The sequence below is a fragment of the Eublepharis macularius genome, chromosome 12 (assembly GCF_028583425.1).
Source record: "Eublepharis macularius isolate TG4126 chromosome 12, MPM_Emac_v1.0, whole genome shotgun sequence".
In the NCBI taxonomy this organism is placed as follows: Eukaryota; Metazoa; Chordata; class Lepidosauria; order Squamata; family Eublepharidae; genus Eublepharis; species Eublepharis macularius.
Genome location: NC_072801.1, coordinates 56,669,575 through 56,695,948, shown reverse-complemented (window position 1 = coordinate 56,695,948; position 26,374 = coordinate 56,669,575). Strand labels below are relative to the sequence as shown.

The 26,374-nt window shown below is 49.7% G+C and overlaps 1 protein-coding gene across 1 annotated transcript; it reads right to left on the bottom strand.

Annotated features, from left to right (window-relative positions):
• Positions 1-3,694: 3,694 nt before the first annotated feature.
• Positions 3,695-24,567, bottom strand: LOC129338966 (sperm flagellar protein 1-like). The gene is made up of 8 exons (XM_054993541.1): positions 24,391-24,567; positions 22,009-22,120; positions 21,445-21,601; positions 13,635-13,683; positions 13,207-13,273; positions 9,000-9,081; positions 7,293-7,414; positions 3,695-4,935 (listed from the first exon to the last, which is right to left on the bottom strand). The coding sequence occupies exons 1-7, from the start codon at positions 24,497-24,499 to the stop codon at positions 7,307-7,309; spliced, it is 684 nt and encodes a 227-aa protein (XP_054849516.1). The 5' UTR covers positions 24,500-24,567; the 3' UTR covers positions 3,695-4,935; positions 7,293-7,306.
• Between the last annotated feature and the right edge of the window lie 1,807 nt (positions 24,568-26,374).

Genomic DNA, 26,374 nt, shown 5'->3' with positions numbered 1-26,374 from the left:
GATGTTTTCCCTGGAAGTGCTGTCATGCCAACATCCAATAAAAAATTATTTTCTCCCATGGGAAACAGGAGCTGGGGGACCTTCCACTCTAGTGGAGGCTTGGCAGCCTACTAAGGGATTATTGGCAGCAGCTGGATAAGGTTGATACTGCTGTTGCTTGAATGTTACACCTGCCAATTTTTCCCTTTGTCAGACCGATCCTCAATTCCTTAATTTGTAAAACCTGAATGAAATAGCGTCATTCCTAACAGTAGTGATCTCATGCATCACACACACCACGACTCCATTTATAAGTAGGCAAAATAGCACCTCTCTTACAAAGAGCTCCGGCAGACCTGTAGTGTTTACGTCCCTCCCTGTGCCTAACTGCATTCTTTCCCAAACGCCGCTTTCTATTTATTTATTTCTATTTATTTATTTTATTTACTTCATCTATACCTCTTTTTTCCTCCCCTAATGGGGATACAGCATAATTCACATCATTTTCTTGTCCTCCATTTTATTCTACAAAAATACAGGTGAACCTCCCAGGAACGGGACCAATGAACGTCAATTAATATATCTGAATAACCAATTTAATTAAAGTGCAAAAGTGCTCAAAGTGACCTATATCCTCTATGCAGTCAATAAATACAATAAATATGTCAATAAATAATGCAACAATGTGAATACATTAAAAAAGCATCGAAGACGCATCATTAAAATACATTAATGTGAATTCATTAAAAAAGCATCAAAGACAAATATTCACCATGCACTGATTGTTAACTGTTGTTTTCTTTATGTTATTGCAGGAACGGACCTTCAAAAGACGTGTATTCATATTGTTGCATTATTTATTGACATATTTATTGTATTTATTGACTGCATAGGTCACTTCGAGCACTTTTGCACTTTAATTATATTGATTATTCAGCTATATTAATTGATGTTCATTGGTCCTGTTCGCGGGAGGTTTGCCTGCATTTTTGTAGCTTCCTTGTACCCGGGTAAGCCTCTTTTTGTACATAGCTCCATAACAACCAGCTTGTGAGGTAGGTTAGTTTAGTGTGTGTGACTGGCCCAAGGTCACCCAGCAAGCTTCCACGGCAGAGCAGGGATTCGAACCCAAGTCTCCCAGATTGTAGTCCGACACTCCAGCCACTATACTGCACTGCCTCTCAAGTTACTGATCCATAGGACCTATAGGGGAGGAAGGCAGGAATCCTTAGGGCAAAGAATTTCCATTTTCCATGGAGGGAATCCTTTTGTTTGTCTCACAACAATATAATCTTTCTCTTCCCCACACCCCCAAATCTCTGTAGTTTCTGGCAGCAGGGACAACCTGATAACTGGCATGCAGCGCCAGAGCACCAAGAAGACTGTGTGCATTTCAGATCCAGTGATTTGCAATCATGGAATGACATCACCTGCAGAGATCGATATAGATGGATCTGCAAGAAGGTCTTCTCTTGAGCTGAAAAAGTAACAACTGCCTCCTTGGATTCCACTGGCCAGTCCATAAAAGAACCCTCTCCAGGGCTGCTAAACTTTCTGCAATTTGGTCAAACTCTGGTTGTTGGGGGTTTTCCGGGCTGTATTGCCGTGGTCTTGGCATTGTAGTTCCTGACGTTTCGCCAGCAGCTGTGGCTGGCATCTTCAGAGGTGTAGCACCAAAAGACAGAGATCTCTCAGAGATCTCTCACTGAGAGATCTCTGTCTTTTGGTGCTACACCTCTGAAGATGCCAGCCACAGCTGCTGGCGAAACGTCAGGAACTACAATGCCAAGACCACGGCAATACAGCCCGGAAAACCCCCAACAACCATCGTTCTCCAGCCGTGAAAGCCTTCGACAATACATTGGTCAAACTCTTTTTGAAAGGCCGACAACATGTCTCGTGGACTGATCCAATTCTACAGATCTGTTATACAAATCCGTCCAAATTTTAGAGCGGCAGAAAGGAAAGGCTTTCCTGTGCAGCAGCCATGCTGCTTCTTCCTCAGCAAGGCTTGTTCTTCTTTCCACCAATTCCCCCGGTGCAGAAGGTTTGGCTGGAGAATCTTGTCATTTACTTTTCACCTTTATGACAGACAACATTCACTCCTTAGTTTATATTAGATATAATGACCAACTTGGCTGATTTTCTGCTGTAAACCCAGAACCAACCAAACTCCAGTTCTTCCACCTGCAACCAGATGTTTGGCAGACAGGAGGGGCAGGACACTCATCTAATATTGCTGTTTGTTTCCACTATCTTCCACTGGATGCTTCAGATACAAATGTTTTAATATTTATGCATTGGGGGGTTGGGGAGAATAAACCATTTATCATTTTGAGGAAACTAGGAGATATTAATTCAAATTTCAAAATTGATGTAGAATAGCTTTAACGTTCACAGGGTGTGTTCTGGAAGCCAAAAGTGTCTTTAGGTATCCCTAAAGACATTTGGTCTTTAGTCTTTAGGTATTTATTGTGCCAATAAACATTTTGACGATGGCCATCACATTACAAAGCAGTTTAAACAAAAGACTTTTAACCTGCCCTGTGTCAAAATGTTTTAGATCCTGATGCCGGAGCATCCTGGAACCAATTTTTCATCCTGAGGTGACAACTGGGCTACTACACAGGTTTGAGGCCTCTGGGTTGGATGTTTGCCAGCTGCCACTGGAAATAGGAACAGCCGGGCTCCCCCTCGGAGCCGTCCAAAACAGGCAAAGACCCCTAAGAACATAAGAACGTAAGAGAAGCCATGTTGGATCAGGCCAATGGCCCATCCAGTCCAACACTCTGTGTCACACAGTGGCCAAAAACCAGGTGTCCTCAGGAGGTCTGCCAGTGGGGAAGGGGCACTAGAAGCCCTCCCACTGATTGCCCCCCCAAACCCCAAGAATACAGAGCATCACTGCCCTAGACAGAGAGTTCCACCTATACCTTGTGGCTATAGCCACTGATGGACCTCTGCTCCATATGTTTATCCAACCCCCTCTTGAAGCTGTCTATGCTTGAAGCTGCCACCACCTCCTGAGGCAGTGAATTCCATGTGTTAATCACCCTTTGGGTGAAGAAGTACTTCCTTTTATCTGTTCTAACCCGACTGCTCAGCAATTTCATCGAGTGCCCACAAGTTCTTGTATTGTGAGAAAGGGAGAAAAATGCTTCTCTACCTTCTCTATCCCATGCGTAATCTTGTAAACCTTTATCATGTCAGCCCTCCGTCGTCGTTTCTCCAAGCTAAAGAGCTCCAAGCGCTTTAACCTTTCTTCATAGGGGAACACACCCAGATGTGTTCCCCTTCTTCAGTCTCCTTACAGTCTAGCTGGCCGATATTCCCAACGTATTATTAAGTTGCTAAAGCAACTGGGTGTTTGTAAGAAAACATTTTTCAACAATATGTCAATTGTAAAAGACATTCTGTTAAAGAGTGCTTCTGCCTGAAATGTTGAAAGGTTACTGTTACACGAAGGGAGCATTGACTCTTGAAAGCTCATACTTTGGAAATCTAGTTGGTGTTTAAGGTGCTACTGGAACTGAATCTTGCTTTTCTATTGGAGTTATGCATGACCTTTTATTTATTTATTTATTTATTTATTATATTACATTTCTAAACCACTCTCCCCGTCAGACGGGCTCAGGGAGCAGGGCTTTGTCTCCCGTGGCAGCCATTTTGTCACTGTCTCCCGTGGCAGCCATTTTATGGTTGGCTCTGTCTCCCGTGGCAGCTATTTTGTCACTGGTTCCACCTCCTGCAGCAGCCATTTTGTGGCTGTGCGCACACCACCCAATGTCAGAATTCCAAAGGTGCCCACAGGGTCCAAAAGGCTGGAGGATACCTTAGCTAGAGGGCCAGATAAGGCCCTTGCCTTTTATTGAGTACTTCAGATAAGCAAGAAGAGGAAAGAAGAATACAATCTTTTACTATCAGCAAGTCCTAAGCACAGCCTTTCTATAAAGAGGAGACTAAGCAGTGCCCCCCAACAACCCCACATTATGCAGCATGAGTATTGCTAGAGTTGCAAAATGACTGATTACCAACAACTAATCATCGTGTGTGACAACTCGAGTGGGAAGGCCCGGTCATTCAGGCAGCCCTTTTTTGCATGTCAAAATTAGTAAGAGCGCTCTACCCACGTGCCCAGCACCGATGGCACATGACAAGTCTTGTCCATGCGCCAACAGGATATAGATGATATGCCAGCATGTTTTGCAAAGGTATGAACATCGGTATGTATCAGAGGCCTAATGCCTCTTCCTCTCTGTGCCTGCAACTTCATATTTGAGGTGGTGGCCATGCTTCTTTATGGCAATAGGACAGCCATGTTTCTTTAAGGCAATAGCCAGATTGTGGTGGCCAGGCAGCTGCCGGTGACCAGCCTGGGGTCTGGCAAGTCATGGAGGGTGGGGGGGAGGTTTGGCTTGCTCCGTAATTTCAATTTCTCACAATTTGCAACACCCTGTAACATCTACGGATGTCAGTTTCACTGTGGAAAACAGACATGCCATTCAGGTCTAGATGTCTTTGGGGGTGGTTGGGAGGGGTATTTCTTTTGGAAGCTCGGGGCGGGGAGTACAAGCTTATGGCTTACGATTATTCCTTGCAACGACAGGACATCGAGAGGCACTGAGAATAAATTGCTTATAGAACGTCCTGAGATTTAAACAGGAATTCCTGGGCAAAGGGTGTTGCGACTGTCCATGTGGCAAGCTCGAAAACCCACACAGCCGATACTGAGGTCCACACGGAGGTATATCAGCAGATCTAGCTGAGAATGAATTCCATGGAGTCCAGGGAGAGGCTTATATAGGGTAGGCACCAGGTGTGTCAGTCCATTGTGCCAAGTGCTGCTCTTGAGATCTCTGGAGCTTCTATCGATGCTGAGATCATTGGTGCCGGTGGCTGCAAGTGGGCACAGGGGCATCCACAGGGGCAACCGCCTGGCGTCCAGCTCAGTGGATCCTGCTATGGGAAGACCCAATTCAAAACACTGCCAGAATCTGACAAAGTCCAGTACTGTTCACGCTGAAAGTCCCTGGGCCAAAAGGCTTCTGCCTCCACTGCCCACCCCCCCAAATCTCCATTTCCCACATCTGGTAGCCCTGAAAATGCTAAAATACAAACTGCTGAGGAAACAGTAGCCATTACTACACAGTAATCAATCCCAGTAAATCTCAGCTCTTTGCATCATAGTGCATCATAGCACACAAACACACACACACCCTAGTCTAGCTGTCTGGGTTAAGGGTATGCAGACGGGCTCGCTCGCTGCATGAGCCTGCTTGTGCCAAGATGGCAGGTCAGTGGCTACCCACCACATGACACACTAAAATCAGTTCTGTACCAGTGTCATGGGGAACTCTGGGAGTTGTAGTCTGACCGAGGCTCTGAAAATTAAATTAGAGGTCCCCTGGAATAAGAAAACGGAGAAGGGGGGAGAAGGACCAGCCATTGGCTCTGTGCTGCGGGGGCAACTTGACCACGATGGAAGAGAGGCTGCTCAAGAAACAGTCAAACCCCGGAAGAGTTTGGAGATGGGAGGTTCCGAGGAAGTGGCGGAGCGCCCAAGATTAGATAGGATACAAAAGCACCAGGGGCTTCATCCCGAACAAATGGGACTGGCTCTCCAAAGCACCAGCCTACGACAGTTAAGGTTTTGTTTTGTGTCAATGCGTAATTATTTGACTTGAAACAAAAAGCAATCTGCAAACCATCAACCCAGTGAAGGCAACCAAACTACACAAGGCGGATGAGGCCACAGTTAGTGCTCCATCTGTAAGGTGCAGTCACACCGCTTGTGTCTGCCGAGGGACTAGACTACACTTTGGCCTGCGAGCTGCAACCACATCTATGCGCCCTTATAGGGGGAATTTGCACCATTGGATGTGTACTCAACGCGCATCCACACCCTTTGCAATAGCTGCATTTACATCCACAAAGCTGGCCATATTGATTTCTAGGAGGCTTCCGGGGGGGGGGGAGCTCCCTCTCAGCACCTCCCATGTGGCTGCCACCCCACCCCATCCCACCCTCACCCCCAAAACTGGAGGCATGGCAGAAACATCACCTGCAGATCTATGGAAATACACGGGACCCTTGCAAAGAGCTTAAAAGATCCTAGACAATAAAGTTGGTTAGTCTTAAAGGTGCTACTGGACTCTTTGCTGTTTTGCTACTGTAGACTAACATGGCGAACTCCTCTGGATCTTAATGAAGCAGAAAGAGAAAGGAGCTCCCAGAAGGCCTGGACAAGGAGGAGACCCACTAGAAACCCAAACCTGGTTGTGCCCCTTAGCCTAAAGGAAGGTCTGGGATGCAGAAGCCTCCCCCGCCCCCTACCCAAAGAGAATGCGTACACTCTAGGCGGGTTCTGTTATTCTGAGCTACGGAAATCGCTCCAGGATACTCAAGGTGAATGGAAGATCAAGAAAGGTAGCAGACTGTCTCTTGAGAAGGCCCCCTTGGGGTAGCCATTGGCCGCCCAGACTGAAAGAAGCACCAGGCTGTGGCTCCATCGCCTGCCACCTCCCTGGCTGCTCCAAAACCTCCAGATGAAGCCTGGCGATTCCCAGCATCATGGGTGTGCTGGGTGCAGGCACGAAGGCTGGCTTTGTCTGGAGAGGGGGGCCAATGGGTCGGTACTTCTAAGAGCCAAGCTACAAGTGATGCCTGACACAGGTTGGACACCTGTCAGCTTCCCTCAAGTTTTGATGGGAAATGTAGGCATCCTGGTCTTGCAGCTGTCATGGAGAGCCAAGCTGTAAAACCAGGACGCCTACATTTCCCATCAAAACTTGAGGGAAGCTGACAAGTGTCCAACCTGTGTCAGGCGTCACTTGTAGCTTGGCTCCAAGTCTGTCAAACTCCAGAGTACGGGAGCTCACATTCCATCTTGATGTGTGTGTGTGTGGGGGGGGGAATTCCTGCCAATCTTGGTTCTGACAAGGCTGGCCTGTGGGCGACATCAAAGGAGAAGGACCAGCCGTCAGCAGGCGTGGTATTTGCCAGAGCAATCTGATCCAGGGCTTTCCTGGACCACAATGCATCTTGCAGAACCTAAGACACCCCACCTTCCCAGTGCCCGTCTTAGGCCGTTTCTTTATCCCGATTTCCCAAGGACTGTTCCCCCCCACACCTCCTGGGTACGAGCTGGGCTGCTCTGGAGAGGTCATTCTTCTAAGTCGGACCTGCCAGTCTTTGTTTGGACCGCCTCCCTGGAGCCTGAAGGCAGCTGCCGGTATTGAAAAAGGAGGGGTGTTTGGGCAACCGGAAAGCCTGAAACCATCCGGAGGGTTGGAGGGTTCCAGCTGGGCAGTCACCTGAGCTGGTCCGTTCATTTCTGTTTCTTTTCGGTTTGCTGCACTTGCCGAGTGAGTTTATCGATCCGAACGTTCTTCAGGTGCACGAGGTTCTCCAGCCTGCGCACTTTCAGTTGCAGGATCTGGGCCAAGGGAAAACACAGAAGACGTCATTTCTCCGTGGCCCCAGGAGCTCCTCGTGGAGAGGAGGGGGGCAGCCCTCCCACTGCCGCCACAAAGCATTGCGTGTCTACCACACACTTGGTGGATTGCCGTGGCTAACCAGCTGCCTCAAACTCACAGCGCTCCTGTGCAGTGAAGATGGGATGAAGCACAGGGGTGGTTCATGGAGCTGGGCTATCCTTTCATCTACCTATCTACCAAACCTTCTCCGCGTTCCTCCCCTATCAGGAGAAGGCATTCTCTGCAGTGGCCCCTAGACTTTGGAACTCCCTGCCCCATCAATAGGCACGCAGTTGAAACTGCTCGTTCCTGGCAGACATTCGGCAGCCTCAGGCCTCTGACTATGAGTCTCTCTACACAAGATGCCTCGGTGCGTGTTTGTCAAGTGTCGGGAGATGCAATGTTAGCTGGGAAGAGTAGTTTAAAAAGACAAAGACAGAGGAGATCGCAGGTCAGAGGGTTTGTTAATTTCATCTTTGCCTTCCCAAAGTCTCTGTCAATTTCACCTCTCCAGTCTAAACCTGTGTGGGATGGCAACCAGAGGGCAGCGAGGAGTGGAAATGGACTGGAGCTGCCTCCCATAGCTGGGCTTGGACCTGGAGAGGTTATCATGGGCTGAAGTTTCCCTTCTGGCATTTCACAGCCCCTTCACACAGCTCCAGTATATAGCAAAGCCTTTGCCCTGCCACCAGCTCTGTCTTTTAAACTACCCTTCCTGGCTAACATTGCATCTCCCAACACGAGTTCTTCACATGTCAAATGTCTTGTGTAGAGAGACTCGATATTTGGTGGTTTCTCCATGTTCCTTCCATTTGTTTTTATTTTTTAAAAATCAGGCTAGAAGGATTGGTTTTGCTTGGGTTTTAGTTTGATTTTTCCTATGGGGTCTCTCTCTCTCTCTCTCTCTCTCTCTCTCTCTCTCTCTCTGTGTGAGTGTGTTTATACACACTTATAAAAAGAAAGGGTATTTTTAAGTCAAATAAGTTTTAAAGGAAATATGCTCTTGTATTATTGGGAATGGCTGTCTCTACCAGGTTTCTGTACTGGACGATAAACAAAACCTCTTGTTTAATGGCCTGAGATGGCCGGTGGTGACTCTGAGCTATTGACATTGAGTCACACTCTTCTTGCCTGGGCAAGATCTTGTACAAACACTCTTGAAAGTTAAATGTGGGCAGAAGGCAGCAAAGGTGGATGCTGTCGGATAATGTGGCTGAGAGGTTTGCAGCAGGCCGAAGCTGCCTTTGGGGCCCTGGGGTGCTGGACTGAGATTGTTTGGGGCCACTGTTGCCTGCCTGCCTGCTTCCCATCTCCTCAACCTGTACATTTTAAATATATTTTATTACACTAAAAGTCTCCAGTATGTTGTAGGAAATGACGTTGTAGACAGTCGTCCCTGGAATTGCCCATCACTTGTGGAAGTAGAGAGTACAAAACAACAGTCAGACAAGGGAGGCTGGAAAGATGGGACAGATCCCCTGGGAAGGTGTGGGAAACAACGCCATGCATTTCCCAGGGAGACAGAGGAAAACAAGCAGCCCTTACCTGAACTGCCTCCTGGCACGCCAGCAGGGCTTGCTCGCGTTCGGCCAACTGGAGGCGCAAAGCAGACTCACCTTTGGTCACCCTGGAGATGAAGAAAAATTGGACGGTCATTTGGGTCCAAAGGGCAGGCCACTCTCGGCATGAGTTCTTCTAAGCGACCCCCCTCCCCAGGAAGCGGGCACAGCTGCCTTGCTTGGGTAGGGGGAAAGTCCAGATCCAACAGAGCTCACGAGGAGGAGGTTTAGTCAACAGCCTCCCTTCCAATTGTTCTAGGCGCAGAGGATAGGTCTACAATCCATGATAGACATATGGAGCCTGTGTATACAGGCAGTCTTCCTCTGCGCCTAGAACAGGAGAGACCTCTTGGAAACCCAAGACGCACCACCTAAAGTCCCACAGTAGAAGAAAAGTGGGAACCAACTGGGAGAAGTATTCCATCCCCCCCCTGTCCTCCTGCCTGGCTCTGCTCATCTTTCCCCGTATTCCAACCTGCCCACCCATTCTCCATGGAGCTCAGGGCAGCGTGCATCCTCCTCCATTCTTTCCCTCCTTAGGACAGCCCTGCAAGATAGGCTATGCTGAGAGCGATGGCTCAAGGTCATCTGTTCGTGGCTCTAACCACTACGCCACACTCCCTCTCCACGGTTCATCCCTGAACTGGCCGTCTCTGGCTTCCTCTCTGGAGCCTCCTCCTGTCTTGCCTGTTTGCCACATGGGCACCTGGGAATGCTGGTGCTTCCTTGAGGGCCTGCAGCAAACTGGGAAATGGAGCCGGGAGCTGCGTGCTTCCCTGGCATCTCCTCACGGTCCTGTGCCAGCCACGTAGTGAGCCCCTGCAGCTCTGAGCATGGCAAAAGCGGCTCTCCTGAAGGGGTGAAATAAGAGGGACAGTGTTGAGTAATGGGCGGAGTGTCAGATTAGGAATGAGGAGATCCGTGGTCAAATCCTTGTTCAGCCACGAGACTCACTTAGTGCCCTGGGGCCAGACTTTCAGAATAGCAAGATTTGACTCCAGTAACACGGTAGAGAGCAACTAGATTTCTAGGATATGAGCTTTTGAGGGTCAAATCTCCTTTTTTAATCCTGAATCATAGAATTATTTATTTTTTTATTTATTTAATTGCATTTTTAGACCGCCCTCCCCGTCAGACGGGCTCAGGGCGGTTTGACAACAAATTAAAAACAGTAAAAACATTATAAAAACATTAAAACATCGTATAAAAAACCATTAAAATTGGCGGGTGTAGAATATTAAATATTAAAATACAGCATTTTCCTGCATGGGTGGTGGAAGGTCTTCAGTGGTATGGCCAGCGAGAGGACAGCCCAGCCCCCACCAAATGCCCGGTGGAACATCTCCGTCTTGCAGGCCCGGCGGAAAGATAACAAATCCTGCCGGGCCTTAGTTTCCTCAGACAGAGAGTTCCACCAGGGCCGATTCCAGACGACTAACCTTAAGTCGCCTCATGCCGCCCTCTTCCGGATCGCGACGGGGAAAATGCGAAATATCGCGTTTCCTCGCGCGAGTTTTGCGCGTCGTCGCGCAAAACTCGCGCGAGGAAACGCGATATTTCGCATTTTCCCCGTCGCGATCCGGAAGAGGGCGGCATGAGGCGACTTAAGGTTAGTCGTCTGGAATCGGCCCAGGTCGGAGCCAGAACTGAGAAGGCCCTGGCTCTGGTAGAGGCCAGGCGGACCTCCCTGGGGCCTCCAGGGTCATCTAGTCCAACCCCCTGACCAATGCTGGAAATTCATAACTACCCCCCCCCAAAAAAAAACACACAGTGACTCCTGCTCCATGTCCAGAAGATGGCAAAAAATCCTCCAGGATCCCTGGCCAAACTGGCCTGGGGAAAATTGCTACCTGACCCCAAGGGGGTGATCAGCCTTACCCTGGGCACGTAAGAAGGGGCCACGAGAACCAAGCACTGACAGAGCCCTTCCTGCCCTCCCCCTCATGATCTGCCCAGGTTCACAGAATCAGCATTGCTGCCAGATGACCACCTAGCCTCTGCTTAAAAGCCTACAAAGAAGGAGAGCCCACCACCTCCCGAGGAAGCCTGTCCCACTGAGGGACCGCTCTGACTGTCAGGAAGTTCTTCCTAATGTTTAGCAGAAAACTCTTTTGATTTAATTTCAACCCATTGGTTCTGGTCCGACCTCCTTGGGCAATGGAAAACAACTCTGCTCCATCCTCTATATTGCAGCCCTTCAAGTACTTTGAGACGGTTATCATATCACCTCTCAGTCGTCTCCTCTCCAGGCTAAACATACCGAGCTCCTTCAACCTTTCCTCATAGGACTTGGTCTACAGACCCCTCACCATCATGGACCTTTGACTCTTGAAAGTTCATACCCTGGAGATCTAGTTGGTTTCTAAAGTGCTCCTGGACTCAAATCTTGCTCTTATATAACAGACCAACACAACTACCCCACCTGAAACTATCTTGCAGAATAAACTACTCAATGTGCATTTGCTATGAGGATAATGTAGGGAAGGAGAGAATAATATAAAAAGCTCTGAGCAACTTGGCCTGGGATATTTTTTTTTAAAAAATGAGACAATCTGTTTGGGGTTCCAGTATGGCACTAGTAGCCTTGGACCAGGGACTCTGGCAGGAAAAGCCCGGCAGAGATGGAAGAAGCTGGCTTGCTTGCTACCCTGCTTCAGCGGTGCCATTGTGGATTAGCAGAGGGTAGCACTGCAGCTATCAGCTCAGCATGGGACAAACAGACACATGAAGCCGCTTTATACTGAACTAGCTTGATACTCGTGCTTCGCTGTGGTATTTAACGACTTTAAATCCAGTTATAATACTTATGGGTATGTAACATTTTTTGGTTTGTGTTGTGCATACTGTTTAGAATGTGGGGGGTGAGGACCAATCAGGCTGCATACGCAAATGTTCCAACTGTCTCGGGGGGGAGGGGTAAAGTGTGGAATGTTGCGAGCCCCAATCAGCCCGCATATGCAAATGATCTTGAAAGGCTGTCCCAATCAGGGAAGAGTGGCCAAGCTAGCAGTGGGTGTGTGTGTTGGTGGGGGGGGGGGGGAAGCAGGCAGCAGCCTGCCAGCCACACAGGGAAGCTGTATCCCTTTGGGAAAACACATTTTACCCCTTTTGACCCCCTTAGGTGGCAAATTTCTTTAAATCCCTTCTTAGTGGTTGTTTACATCATGAAAGGAATGTTCTCCCCAAATTTCATGTTTCTAGGTCCAGCAGTTTGGGCTGGACGTTGATGAGTCAGTCGGGACACTTCGTCTTCATATAGAGGGATCAGTCCTTTGCTCTGTCAAAGTCACTCTTGTCTTCTCAGACTGGCAGCAGCTCTCCAGGGTCTCATCACCTACTGTCTAGATGCCAGGACCGAACCTGGGACCTTCTGCATGCCAAGCCGATGCTCTACCACAGAGCCACGGCCCCTCCACAATTAAGCTCAGTTCTTTGGATGCTTCCCAAATTCTCTTCATTTGGATTTTGGGGTTCTGGGAGGCCTGGACACACAGCCATTTTCCATTGCTCCATTTTCTATTTGGATTTCGGCACAGAACATGGGGCGCGTACAGCTCCCTGCAACTTGCGGTTCCTTCATGGGCCTCTGAACTGAACCTTGTGCTTGTGCATTAAACACTCCACAAAAGCCATCTTTAGGTGGCCGTGCATACAGTTTCCTTGAGATGCTTGCTGTGCGGTGTTTGACCAATATGCAGGAGCACAAGGGCATGTCAGTGGATGCCATCATACGTACGATCGTATCAGCAGCCCGGCTTTTGAGCCACTTTTCACTGATTGTTGAGTCCACAGTGCACAGCAATACCCATTTCTACCAATAAATACCTGTTGTCTTAAATACGTGCTCCTATGAGCTACTTGTGCTTCATGCGGTCTAATGTCAGCCCTAGAATTGCTTCTGTTCTGATTCAGCATTTCTTCAGCTCTGTATTGGATTCTACTAATGCTATGCCTTTGTAAACTTCTATTTATTTACCCTATGGCATTGTTTATGGAAATGCCCTTGAAATGGACTGTACTAATCGCACACTGTGTAATCCGCCTGGAATCGTAGTGAGAAAAGTGGACTATAAATGACATTAATTAATTGATTGATTGATTGATTGATTGATTGATTGATTGATTGATTGATTGATTGATTGATTGATTGATTGATTGATTGATTGATTGAATGAATGAAATAGAACACTTACTTTTCAGATCCGGGAGAGTCCTGGTTGTAGGGCCCAGTGGAGTCCGTTTTAGCCTTTGGAGAAGAGCCTGGAAGACACAAGAGACACAATGAAGGGGTGTGTGGATTCTGCCTCCATAACAAAAGGCAGTGTCTGCCTGCAGCTGTGTGGGTCCCTGGCCCACAGGCCCAGGTTTCCTTTCCTGTAAGAAAAAAATAAAAACATTGCAATGTCTCTTTTAACGGGAATCCAAACTGGATCCAGGATATTCAAGTTCAGCTGTAGCAATGAAAAAGCAACGCCATCTGCATAAAGGCATTAAGGCTGAGGGCGTTACAGCCTCACCCCATTCATTCTGAAATGCTGTGGCATTCCCAAGAAGGGGCTTCCCGGAGACCTCTGGCAGGCCGTGGCTGCGAACGAGAGAGGCCCAATCTTAATTATCCTACCTGTGTCCAGATAGTTGCTGTCCTCCAGTGCTGAGCGCATCCCCAGCTCCTGCAGAAAGAAGCAGAGGATGAACGTTGACAAGCGCAATGCTCACGTTTCCCTTCCTCTGGGAACTTTCATCATACCACCCCGCTGCCCTGGGGAGCTCACGTTTCCCCCGCCCCTCTGCCACCAGTGGCTCAGCCTGGTGGCTGTGGCACCTGCACGCCCAGAAAGTTTCCCAGAGGGGAGGCTGGGGTCTGGCAGCCATTTGGCAGGGCAGAGAAAGGCCTGCAGCAGCAGCAGTGGCGGGCAGCATCTAAGCACATCTGAGAGCGACTGAGGAACAGCGACACAAAACTATCTACGGAGGGCGCTGTGGAGATGGGAGGCTTGGAGGCAGGTGTGGGGGGCAGGCAGGGCACCCCTGAACTCCTTTCCCCACCAGCAGACCCCAGCTTACACTCTCCATCCTTCTTACCTACCACCCACCCTCACGCCTCCTATCTGCCCATACTGCAGTGCTTTCCCTGGTGGCACTGGGCACTGCATACATCTGGCAGACCAAAAGGAAGTGAGTGTGTGTGTGGGGGGGGGGTCAGCAGATGTGGGCCCTGCTGGAAGCCCCCGGCCCCAGCAGCTGCTCCGCTTCAGGGTATGCTGACACAGAGCTCCTTGAAGAAGATGCATCGTGAAGCAGGGTGGATTTGTTTCCCTCCAACAGAAGGCAGCAACCCTCCTCTCCATTTGCATTGCTAGCGCTACCAGTACGGACGCTGGGAAGAGAGGTCAGAGGGTGGACCTGGGAGGTGTTGGCTGGGGGGGTGGGAGGCCAGGAATGCCCCTTAAGCCAGTACAGAAGCTCCTACAGAGACAAAAAACTGAAGCCAAGAGGGTGCCCGCTTAGGACTGCCAGACCTCCATGTCAAAAATGTAAGTTGCTTTAGAAATGTGAGGCCAGATTGGTGGAGCTGAGACCTCGGAGGTGACTCTTTCTCCCCCCCCCTTTCAGCAGGGGGATCCTAGAGTTTGCAAGCTTCCCAGTGCTGGTCCCCCAACAAGGAAGGCATCTGCTAGAGGCCAGCTTTTGCCTTTCTGCCTTGCTCGCAGACTTCCTGGAGGCATCTTGGCCGGTTGCTGTTGGAAACAAGAAGCTGTACCCCTACAGCCCCCGTCTGACCCTCTTTGTTAGATTCTTTTGCTTCCCAACAATCTAAATATACAACCCAATCTCTCGTTTATTTGGAAGTAAGGCCCGCTGAATGCCTGCTGCACTGTTTCATACCTGGCAATCCGTTTTTCGTATCGTTTGTGATATATCTTGCCTTAGATTATTTGCACCCTTCTCTCATTCTTTAATCCTGCTCTTTATTGCATTGTTCATTAAGCATTCTGATTGCACTGCTTTATATCCTGCAATCCTATGGACAGTTACTCCAGTCTAAGACCATTGAAGTCAATGGGCTTAGGCTGGAACATAAGAGAACGTAAGCGAAGCCATGTTGGATCAGGCCAGAGGCCCATCCAGTCCAACACTCTGTGTCACACAGCGGCCAAAAACCAGGTGTCCTCAGGAGGTCTTCCAGTGGGGAAGGGATACTAGAAGCCCTCCCACTGATTGCACCCCCCTCAAACACCAAGAATACAGAGCCTCACTGCCCTAGACAGAGAGTGCCGTCTATACCTTGTGTCTCAAGGGGACGTGATGAACCATCGCCTTTTCTGCATGCCAGCCTCCTGCTCAACATTTACAAACATCCAACACACCCTCTCTTGCCTCAATACTCCCCCCCCCCGAATTAAGCCTACAACCTTTAGAGGAAAAACAGGTGACAGCAAAAGAACCCTTAAGCTCATCTGAATGACTGATGAAGAACCAACAAGCTATGAGCCCTAATGGCTTGGAAGATAAAATACAGACTTACGTTGGGCAGGTATTTTTAATGGGTTAGGACCCAGAAATGATGTGAACGTAGGAGAAACTCTGGAGTTTCCAAAGATGCACAGGATGTGTGCTATGAGACTGTGGCAGCAGAGTCTTCAGGGCCACACTGGAAGCCAAGCATTATAATGGGGCACTGAGGTTCTCTGGCCAACCTCCCCCTTTCCCCTGCAATCCACGGGAAAGCCTGGATTTCAGAACTAGGAACAGCTCCCAGGCCTGGTGTGATCGGAGCTGGGAACATTCAGCAGGAGGGGTTTGGCAGACGGCCGCAGCTTGTAAGGGCTCCGTCCCCATGGGAAGACGGCAGCATTGCAGCAGACTCCCAAATACGACCCATCTCTTGTAATGCTAGATCCCAGGAGCACCCAATGAAGTGGGGTGTAGTGGAGAGAGAGTCTGGTGTACTGGTTAAGAATGGCAGGACTCTAATCTGGACAGCCAAGTTTGATTCCCCACTCCTCCACTTGAAGCCAGCTGGGGGACCTTAGGTCAGTCACTTAAGAATGGCAGGACTCTAATCTGGAGAGCCAGGTTTGATTCCCCACTCCTCCACCTGAAGCCAGCTGGGTGACCTTGGGTCAGTCACTTAAGAGCAGCAGGACTCTAATCTGGAGAGCCGGGTTTGATTCCTCACTCCTCTGCTTGAAGCCAGCTGGGTGACCTTGGGTCAGTCACTTAAGAGCGGCAGGACTCTAATCTGGAGAGCCAGGTTTGATTCCCCACTCCTCCACCTGAAGCCAGCTGGGGGACCTTGGGTCAGTCACAGCTCTCTCGGAGCTATCTCAGCCCACCAACCGCACAGGGTGATTGTCATGAGGATAACACACTTTGTAAACTACTGAGTAGGCATTAAATTGTCCTGAAGGGCGGTATTAAATCGAATGTTGTTGTTGTTATTATTATTATTATTATTTGATGGGCAACACAATCAAGAGAGAAAAAAGGAAGTATTTCTTTCCTCAATGAGTAATTAAGCTGTGGGATTCACTGCTGGTGAATGTAGAGACAGCCATGAGCAGCTTGGCTTCAAAAGCAGATTCGACACATTCATGGTGGGGCAGGTCTATCAGTGATTACTAACCAAGAGGACTGAAGTGAACCTCCATATCCAGAGGAGTTAGCTGTGTTAGTGTGTAGTTGCAAAACAGTAAAGAGTCCAGTAGCACCTTTAAGACGAACCAACTTTATTGTAGCATAAGCTTTCAAGAACCACAGCTTTCTTCATCAGATGCAACAGGCTGCATCTGACGAAGAAAGCTGTGGTTCTCGAAAGCTTATGCTACAATAAAGTTGCATCTGACAAAGAGAGCTGTGGTTCTCGAAAGTTTATGCTACAATAAAGTTAGTTAGTCTTAAAGGTGCTGCTGGACTCCATGTCCAGAGGCACTGCACCTCTGATTGCTGGAGCTAGGAGGCAACAGACGTCGGTCTCTATGCCGTCGGGCTTCCAGAAACAGAAAGCTTCACTAGATGGACCCTCACCGGACTTCTCCAGCAGGGCTCTTCTCATATTCTTATGAGCTGTGGGGCCAGAAAGAAGCGGAACCAAGCTTTAGCAGTGGAGGGCATGAGAGCTGAGCCAGCACTCCTCATCGCTGCTGGCTGGCCTGACCTGAGTGTCCCCCGTGGCACTGCCTGCATCCCTGAGGGCCAGTGGGAACTTTTCTAGAAAGCTCACGAGCCAAGCCACCCTTAATTTCTGTTCTTCAGACCACACAGTGCTCCTTGATAAAAAGGAAACAAACCAATCCCAACTGTAGTGAAGGCAGGCAAATAAACCTGATCAGAAGGGAGTCGGGAGCCACTGGCAGGCAACTGGCACCGCACAACATCTCTTCTGTGGCAAAGCCGCTCCTGGCGCTCTGCCCCTGCACAGCCAGAAGACCTGTGGTTGGCGGTGGTGGTGGATTAAGGCAGCAGGTGGTCCAGTTGCCGGCAGTTAGGGGAGTCAGCTAGCAGGAATGTTTAGTAGCCTAAGGAGAAAAGGGGCTTTGGTGGGCTGTCACCCCAGAGTGCCCTGACCTGGATAGCCCAGGTGAGCCTGATCACATCAGATCTCAGAAGCTAAGCAGGGTCAGCCTAGTTTGGCAATTGGGAGACCTCCAACAAAGACCAGGGTTGCAGAGGCAGGCAACGGCAAACCACCTCTGTTAGTCTCTTGCCAGGAAAACCCCGCCAGGGGTCGCCATAAGTCAGCTATGACTTGAGGGCACTCTCCACCACCTCCCCAGAGCAGCTCTGCTCCTTAGAACTTAGACAGAGTGGAAAGCCCCCCAATTTAACGCTCTTCTTTTATATCAGCTGCATCGGCGATCTTTCTGCATTGAGAAGCAAGGTAGCAATCAAATCAGTCAACAAAACACGGCGCGTGTTATAAGGGCACAGAGTGGAATCGGGATTCTTACAGCTCGTCCTTCATCTGCTCTCTGTGTTCTGAGATCAAGAGCATCCTTAAGCTAGAGGGGGGCGTGTGTGACGTTTTGAAATACGGGACCACCTCTTAGGGAAGGGACGCCCCAGAAATCTGCAGAGTCTGGCAGTCCTAACTCCTGCCCAGCCACGTGGCTTGGCTCGGCTAGACAGAAAGAAGGAGCAAGCAGAACTTCCATGCAGGCAAAGGACCAGTGGCTGGAAAAGGCTTAGACCTGGGGAGGCGGAGACGAAAAAGTGCAGAGACTGCAGGAGTCCACTGTGGTAGGTGGACGGCCCTGGAAAGAAGAAAAGGCATGAAACAAAAATCCCAGGAGCGTTGAACTGACCTGCGGCCATTTTCAAAAAGAGGGTTTGTGTGTCCGTGTTTGTGTACGTGCCACACTCCCCGTTGCATCTCCTACTGTTTCTCCCTGGCAGTTTTTACTAGTTCGCTAGTTCTCACAGTGGAGGTAAAGCAGTTATGCTAACTTCAGCCTGCAAATGGCGGAAAGTTCTTGCAGTCAAAAAGAAATCCCCTGCACACTGAAAACTAGATGCTAAGGAAATGGCTTCTGACCTGGCTTGACATGCTAGTTTTCTATATGCAGTGATTTTTCCCCCTCCGATGTGAGCACTTGGTCATATGATTCCCCGTCACAGCCCAGATAACAGTTTGACCACCTTAGGGAGTCATATATACAAACCTCCCAAATCTCTTTTCTCGAGAACATCTGGTTTCGCCCTGAGACCATTTTAACGGATCCCTTCAGCCACAGGCCTTCTTTTCCTGAGCTGGGACTTAAAACCCAATCCTATGCACGTAAATACCACAGAACTCAATGGGGCTTATACCTGAAGAAATGTGTGTTCTGGCATCACAGCCAAAGGGCAGTCAGCCAACCACTGGCCATGGGGCAGCTGTAAGAAAAATGTCTTTTGCCCCAAGAACTATGCATCTGCCTGCTTTCCAGCAATCAGGCGCTGCAAAACTGCTCAAACACCCGTGACCTGTTAATGAAGCTGCACATAAAGCTGGGATCAATGCCACCCAATAATGGTCAGTTTTACTCAGGAGCAAGCTCTGTCAAATTCAGTGAAGACCCAAACTCCATGATAAGCAGAGTTCCGTAATTCTTTCACTTTTAAAAAAAATCGCAAACAACCTGGGGCAGACAGAGTTAGAGAAGACAGAAGAGGCTGTTCAACTCTTTACAGTTGTCCACTCAAAACTGTAGACCCCGCAGTGTCTTTCCACCCATAGGGAGGAGAGACTCAGAAAAGCTTATATTTTTCCTCGGTGGTTGAAAAAATCTCTGGGGTGGGTGATTTTGGGATGGGAAAAGACCCAAGGCGGACATGTTGCCATTTTCTATTTCACTCCAGGATGCTTGTGATGAAATGAACGAAAGACTTGTGAAACTCTACGTAACACACAGTTGGAGGCTGTATTGTAGGTGCGCAGGGGCAGTCTTAGCCAATGGGCAACAAAGACATATATCATGCCATACATGCCTGTCTGCATATCTGCCACGAATGTATTCTATGTTGTGTTACTGGTCCTCTGAGGGCATGAGAAGTTTCTTATTGATGTTAAGACAGCAGGTTATCTTGCAAGTCTTTACTTTCTCTTTTCCCTGCTGCCTCCAGCAAGTGTCCTTGAAAGCCGGCTGTGGCCAGTGTGAAATGTATCCGTCTTGGGAACTGAGATGATTTTATTCTTTGTTCTGTCTCGCTTCTCCTTCTCACCTCCCCCCCACCTGCTCCTTCGCACCCAAACTTTAATGGTCCCTATCCTGATAGTGGGAACTTTCCCTATAACTACCACCGACCCCACCCACATCACTTTTGCCAATTTCACTTGTCTGAGCACCTCGAACTTGATGGATTCCTAATAAAGTTACTTCAGCCAATACACCTGCGTGTTTGCTGTGGAGAACTTGGGGAACCTACCCGCCAAGGACTGACAGCTGCCCCAGACCCTACACTTGTGGGGGCTGACTGCACACAGCCCCAACCCCTCAAAGGGGATAAAGGGGCAGAGAAGGAAGAGGAGGAAGAGGAAGAAATAACGGTAGCAGCAACTGCTGCTTGCATTTGCCCTGTCTAGGCCTGGGGCATCACTGGCTCCACCCACATTGCACACGGAGAAGACAACTCTCTGCTTGGCTCCAGCAGGAGGGAGGGCTGGGGAGGCAGTGGCTCCAGGGCCCCATCCTGGACAAGTATGGGTGCTCGAGAAGGCACTTTATCTGCCTTCCACATTCCCAAAGTCTGCTGAAGCAGCTCAAGTCCGCCCTCTGATGCCTGCCAAGAAGATCACACGGGAGCTGTTCCCTTCTGCGATGGGACCCGTTCTCATTCATGCCTCGTATTTATTTCTATTTATTTAGAGAAAAAGTCATGCCACCTCTCCAGGAACCTGTCCAAGGAGACGAAGAAAATAAAAATATTCAGTGACCCAGGTCTCTGATGGCCAGCTGAGACATGATTCAGGAAATCCATACTCTCTTGTGTGGTGTTGGTGGCGCTGGTTTTACCAAGTTAATTGGAAACTAGTTGCTTTGCAGATTGGAGATGTAGAATGGGGAAAAGGGGGGTACTTTTCTCCTCATGCCTTCTCAGATGAAAATACCCCTCCCCCATAAGCCTTGAGTCTCAGTGAGAAAGGTAGGCTATAAATAAATAAATAAATAAATAAATAAATAAATAAATAAATAAATAAATAAATAAATAAATAAATAAATAAATAAATAAATAAATAAAGGATTTGTAATGGTAGAGGATGCAGCCAATCCCTTATTCAAGAGGTGCTCTGGGATCTCTGATCCTTTTAAAATGATAGCTATTTCACTTAGATTTCTATTCTGCATTTTCTTCCAGGGTAGGGTATACATTCCCCATTTCACAACAACCTTGAGAGGCAGGTTGGGCTCGGAGAGTGTTATTAGCCCCTGATCACCCACTGAGTTTCATGCCTGAGGGGCAATCTGGCAGAGGCAGGATTCGGCCTCTCTAGCCCAAGGCTGTTTCCCCACGTCTCAAACACTCATGGAACACTGGGGGCTCTATTGCACAATCTCTGACATCCCTGTGGCGCCACGAAAACAGAATCATAACTGCCTGCCTCCATTTTGGAAACGGTGGCGTCAGAAATCGCGCAAAGCCGGCAGCATTCCGTGGGTGTTTAAGACGTGGGGAAACAACCTTAGTCTGACACCAAACTACTACACCACACACTTGCCTCCCCTTTTGTATGCCCCCTCCTCAACTCAGCTTCAGTTCTTTAGTCTATGAAATGGGGATAATCGTGCCTGATTGCATGAGGTGCTGGTGAGGCTGAAAAGGGGACCGTTGTTATCTCTGCCAGACCCAGGATAGGAGCTACATTGGAGCTAAGGAGAGAAGGATTTCCGGATTTTCTGTAAAAAGGCAAAGCAGGGCTGAGCACCACCTGCCTCTTGGTATCTACTGACCTGGTAAGAGGTGGACAACACCTTGGCTTGCTTCTGCTTCTCCTCGATCTTCTGCCGCAACGGAATCAGAACCAGCTCTACCACTCCAGGCGAACACTGAACAATCTTCCGGATCACGTCTTCCGGGACGGAGAAGTTCAGCTTGTTCAGTACTTTCCTACAAAAGGAGGAACAATACAGTATATGGATCCCTTTCCCAGGGCAAACTGTGTCGGCTGCATCCCACACTGCATGCTGGGTGCCAAGCTCTGGGCATACCTCAAGGGTAGAGTTATCTTAAAACTGACCCAGGGCTTTGAGTAATGCAAGAAAATGGGAATGGATTTCCCTGCAGAGCTGAATTCTGACGATATTTCAAAATTTAGTTATAGCAAAAAGGGGGGTGATTCACAGGGGTACACAGTTTTCAGGGCCAAACTTCAAAGACCAATTTGAGGATTCAGTATCAGGCAACCCCCTGATACAGACATTCTGGCAAGAGAATTTGCCCTTCAGGGGTCCCCTTGAAAATTCCGAGTTGCGGTGCTGGATTTCCAATTCAGAATTCCCCTCTGGGATACCGACCTGTTCAGATGTCCCCAGTTGGACAGCTTCTGTTGGGTAGAATTAGCTGGAACGTAATTGTGCATTTCCACCATTTTGGGGAAGTAGAATTTCACCACTTCAGCCGCCAGGACTGGATGGGAAACAAAAGGAAGACATGGGAGGGGGTGGTGATGCCCCCCCCCAAGAAAGAAAGGGGCTGCCAACCAACTGGCCTTAGACTCCTCCCAGAGGCAGCCCCCCTTCTAATGGGCTTCAGCTGGAGTCTACTCAGAGTAAAAGCCAACATTTGAAATGGACATCCCAACATGGCTGCTTCTGTTTCATCCACAGTTGACTTCATTCATACTGTGATTTTTCCCCAGTTGGGACTCTCTTTTTTAAGAAAGGCCCCACCACGGCTTCCTTCAACACCCCGGGAAAAGCCCCAGAGCTTAACGATGAATTCATCATATCCTCCAATTGGGCCCCCAAAGTATTGGTGCTGGCTTTTACCAGCCGTGACGGGCAGGGGTCCAGGGAACACGTAGTGGGCCTAACCAGCCGCAGGATCCTGTCCACATCCTCCCGAGAGACCAGGCTGAAGTGATCTAAAATCAGACCAGAAGGCAGCCAAGGGGCCTCCAGTTCCCTCATTGTATCAACCATGGCTGGCAGATTGCACCGAAGAGACAAGATTTTATCTGCAAAGAAGCTCCCAAAAGCCTCGCAGCGAATGGCCGAATTCCTAATTTGACAGTCTGCCTGCGAGAGGGAGACTAGAGACGGAACAGCTTGAAACAATTTTGCCGGACGTGAGCTTGCAGACGCTATGGAGGCGGCGAAGTACTCCCTCTTCATCGCCTTCGCAGCCACCTCACAGGCCTTCATAAATGCTCTAGCCGTCTCAGTTTCCGTTTCATCTGACGTAGCTCCTCCGTATACCAAGGAACCAGTCTGACACGGGGACGGAGAGGGTGACAGGGAGCGACCTCGTCGATGGCTTTCGAGAGACGGTCCTGCCAATCTCCCACCAGCTCATCCAATGAACTGCCAGGGGGCATCGGATCCCGCAGAGCATTCTGGAAACCAATTGGATCCATGAGTCTCCGTGGGCGAGCATAAATCAGCTCGCCGCCCATGCAGGAGGGGGTTGGCACTCCCAGACGAGCCTTCAGGACTTGGTGGTCTGACCACGGCACCACTGTAATAGCATCCAGGTCCACCTGAACCCCCACCCCAAAGATCAGATCCAGCGTGTGGCCCGCTTGATGTGTAGAAGCAGAAACAAGCTGGGAGAGTCCCAGTGCTGCCATGGACGACACCAGGTCTGCAGCCTGAGAAGAGGCAGTATCATCGACATGGGCATTGAAGTCACCCAAGACCAACAGCCTAGGGTGCTCCAACGCCCACCCCGATACCACCTCCAACAGGTTCGACAGGGAAGCTACTGGTGCGCTAGGCGGTCGGTACACCAAGTAGATAGCCAAACTCTCCTCTGCATCCCACACCAGGCCAACACAGTCAGTGCCAGCGATCTTTGGTGAGGGGAGGGTCTGCTTGTTTCTTTCAGATTTCTGTAACTCATTCCCTCTTGTGTTGTTTACTGAATGTCCCAGCCGTTGATCGTATTGACTCACACTGTGTAGTCCTCCTTGAGTCTCAGAAAGAAAGACGGACTACAGATAACTTGGATAAAGTAAATTAAAAAATATATCTGGGCAAGTGCATCTCTGCATCTGAACGGCAGGGAAAATTTCACTTCTGACTTTTTACCAGCACCAATGGGGGGGGGGGGTTCAATGTGTATGGCAAGAGCAGTGGTAGGCCCATGCTATAAGGTTGCCAACATTGGTTGGGGAAAATCCTGGAGATTTGGGAGTGGAGCTTGGGAAGGGCGGGGTTTGGGGAGAGACCTCCGCGGGGTATAATGCCATAGGATCCAGCCTCCAAAGCAGCTGTTTTCTCCAGGGGAACAGATCTCTATAGCATGGGGATCAGTTGTAATTCTGTGAGAACACCAGGCTCCACCAGGAGGTTGGCAACCCTAAAATTCAGCACAAAGCAAGGAAGCAAGAGCCCAGGAAAGCAGAGGGGCTGGTGTGGCTCTGTGCATTTCTTCTGCTCACCCTCCCCTCCCCTCCCAGACAACAGAACCCACCCACCTAGGCGTGCCATCTCCAGGTCGGGAAACTGCGGGAGATTTGAGGGTGGAACCTAGGCAAGGGAGGGCAGGGTTTAGGGGTTGGGGTATATAATGCCACCAAGACCGCCCTCCAAAGCAGCCATTCCTTTCCAGGGGACCTGATCTCTGTTGCCCGGAGATGAGTTGCCATTCCAGGGCCTCTCCAGGCCGCACCTGGGGGTTGGCAACCCTACCTCTGCGGCCCCAGGAGGCGCCCCCTCCCCTTCCCCTCTCCCCACCTCCGTCGCTGAAGTCCCGGGCGATGTTCCTCTTGGGGCGGGAGAGCGGGATGGCGTCGACCCAGCTGTAGAGCTCCTGCAGGCTCTCCTCGTCCAGCTCGTGGGCCATGCCGGCGCCGCCTCTACCTCCCGCCCGCGGCTGGCAACGGGAGCCCTCCGCCTCCCTGGTGGCGAGCAGGGCTGCGGGACGCCATGGTGTTTGCGTTCGTGGCCATGGCAACAGGGCCAGCAGCATTCTGGGAATGGTAGTTCGGCTCGCCCCGGCCGCGGCAGGGTTGCTAGGCAACGGGCGCGGCCTAGCAGCGCTTAGCAACGCGGTTCCAGGACGGGGAGGCGGATGCTGGAGACGGGCCCAGGCCTCCGGAAGAGGGGCTGTGGTTGCCAACGTACAGGTGGTGGGTGCTCTTGGGATTACAGCCGCTCTCCAGGCTGCAGAGAGCAGTTCCCCTGGGGAAAATAGTAGAGTCCAGTGGCACGTTTAAGACCAACCAGCTTTATGGTAGCATAAGCTTTCGAGAACCACAGCTCTCCTCGTCAGATGCATCACCTGACGAAGAGAGCTGTGGTTCTCGAATCACTTCTGAAGCTGGCCCTGCCTTACTTTCTGTGAGCTTCCTCGCTAATTACACCACACAGCACACAACACGCACACACACACATATCCCACCTTTTCTCTCAAGGCATCACTCCTGTGAGTTATGTCCAGACTAAAAGGATTGGATAGAGGCAAAAGGATTAACAAGTCAGATAAGATAAAGGGAGCCAACTTGTTAGGACAGAGAGGAAGGGAACATTAATTTAAGGCTTGAACTTTGTCTAGAGAGGGAGTCCAGTGCGAAGGAAAGGGGTTCTTATTCTTTCATGCCCTGAAGGCTTTTGTGTGTGTGAGATACCACATTTTACTTCTGGATTTTCCAACAAGATTTTGAGGGTGTCTGTAGAGGGGCGCTCTGACTCTTGAAAGCTGAAAATCTTGCATGGCACTGAATCTTGCCTGAAAATCTTGTTGGCACTGCACTCAAATCCTGCTGTTCCTCTGCAGCCCACGACAGCTACCTACCAGAAACATTTTGCATCTGACTCTTCAGATTGGGGGGTGAAGACACCCTCGGTGAGCCCCTTGCCCAAGAGTGGCAGGGCCCAGAAGCAGTTCTGGGGCTTTGGGCTGGTTGTGGACCTCCGGCCAACATCTGACAGCACCACTTCTGAAGTTGGCCCTGCCTTAGGGCCAAGCTACACATGACGAATGACACTTGAATGGCAAGTGTATTTCTCCCTGTTCACTTGCCCTCCACTCAATCCACTTGCCGTTCAAGTGTCATTCGTCATGTGTAGCTTGGCCCTCACTCTCAAAACCCGGTGAGCTTCCTTGCTAATTACACCACACAAACACCACACAACCAAGGTGCCAGTTGGGGCCTGGGTGTGCCACCCAGCCCCATTCCATTCTAATTTCCTCTGTTTACAAAACACTCTTTGAGTGTGCAGGAATGTGCCCCCCCCTCCCCCACCCTGAGCAACCATGCAGTCAGAAACCAAAGCAGAACAACTTTGCAAACTGCAGATCAGAAAGAAAAGCTCTCAGTCCACAGAGACCTCTTTTGGAGGGTGGGGCAGACGCCACCATCGCAGGAATAATAAACCTGTTTTGAAAACACAGGACAGGAACGGAGTGATTCTATGCTGGGTATCAGCTAGAAGGACAGGCTTGAGCCGAATGTTTAAAATCTCCAAGTATCTTTAGTTCTGTCACCTGTCAAGCAGGAACTAGTTAAAAGAATCAGCTTGTAAGTGATGTGAGTGTCCTTGGAGAGCCACTGCTTGTCTCAGTAGACAATATCGACATTGATGAACCGATGCTCTGATTCGGTATAATGTGGCTTCGTGCATTGCATGTCCAACCCTCCCTCCGCACCAATCTTCCCTGACTCTTGGAGCTTGAACCCCTGTTGACAAGCCCAGGACCCTCCATGAAGCCCTGACA

Coding starts and splice junctions, on each gene's coding strand:
- LOC129338966 (XM_054993541.1), bottom strand. CDS start 24,499: ATGGCCCACGAGCTGGACGAGGAGAGCCTGCAGGAGCTCTACAGCTGG. Junction 13,684..21,444: donor TGTTGTCCACCTCTTACCAG/GTCAGTAGATAC, acceptor TTCTTTCTGCAG/GAGCTGGGGATGCGCTCAGC. Junction 7,415..8,999: donor CGTGCCAGGAGGCAGTTCAG/GTAAGGGCTGCT, acceptor CCCTTGGCCCAG/ATCCTGCAACTGAAAGTGCG.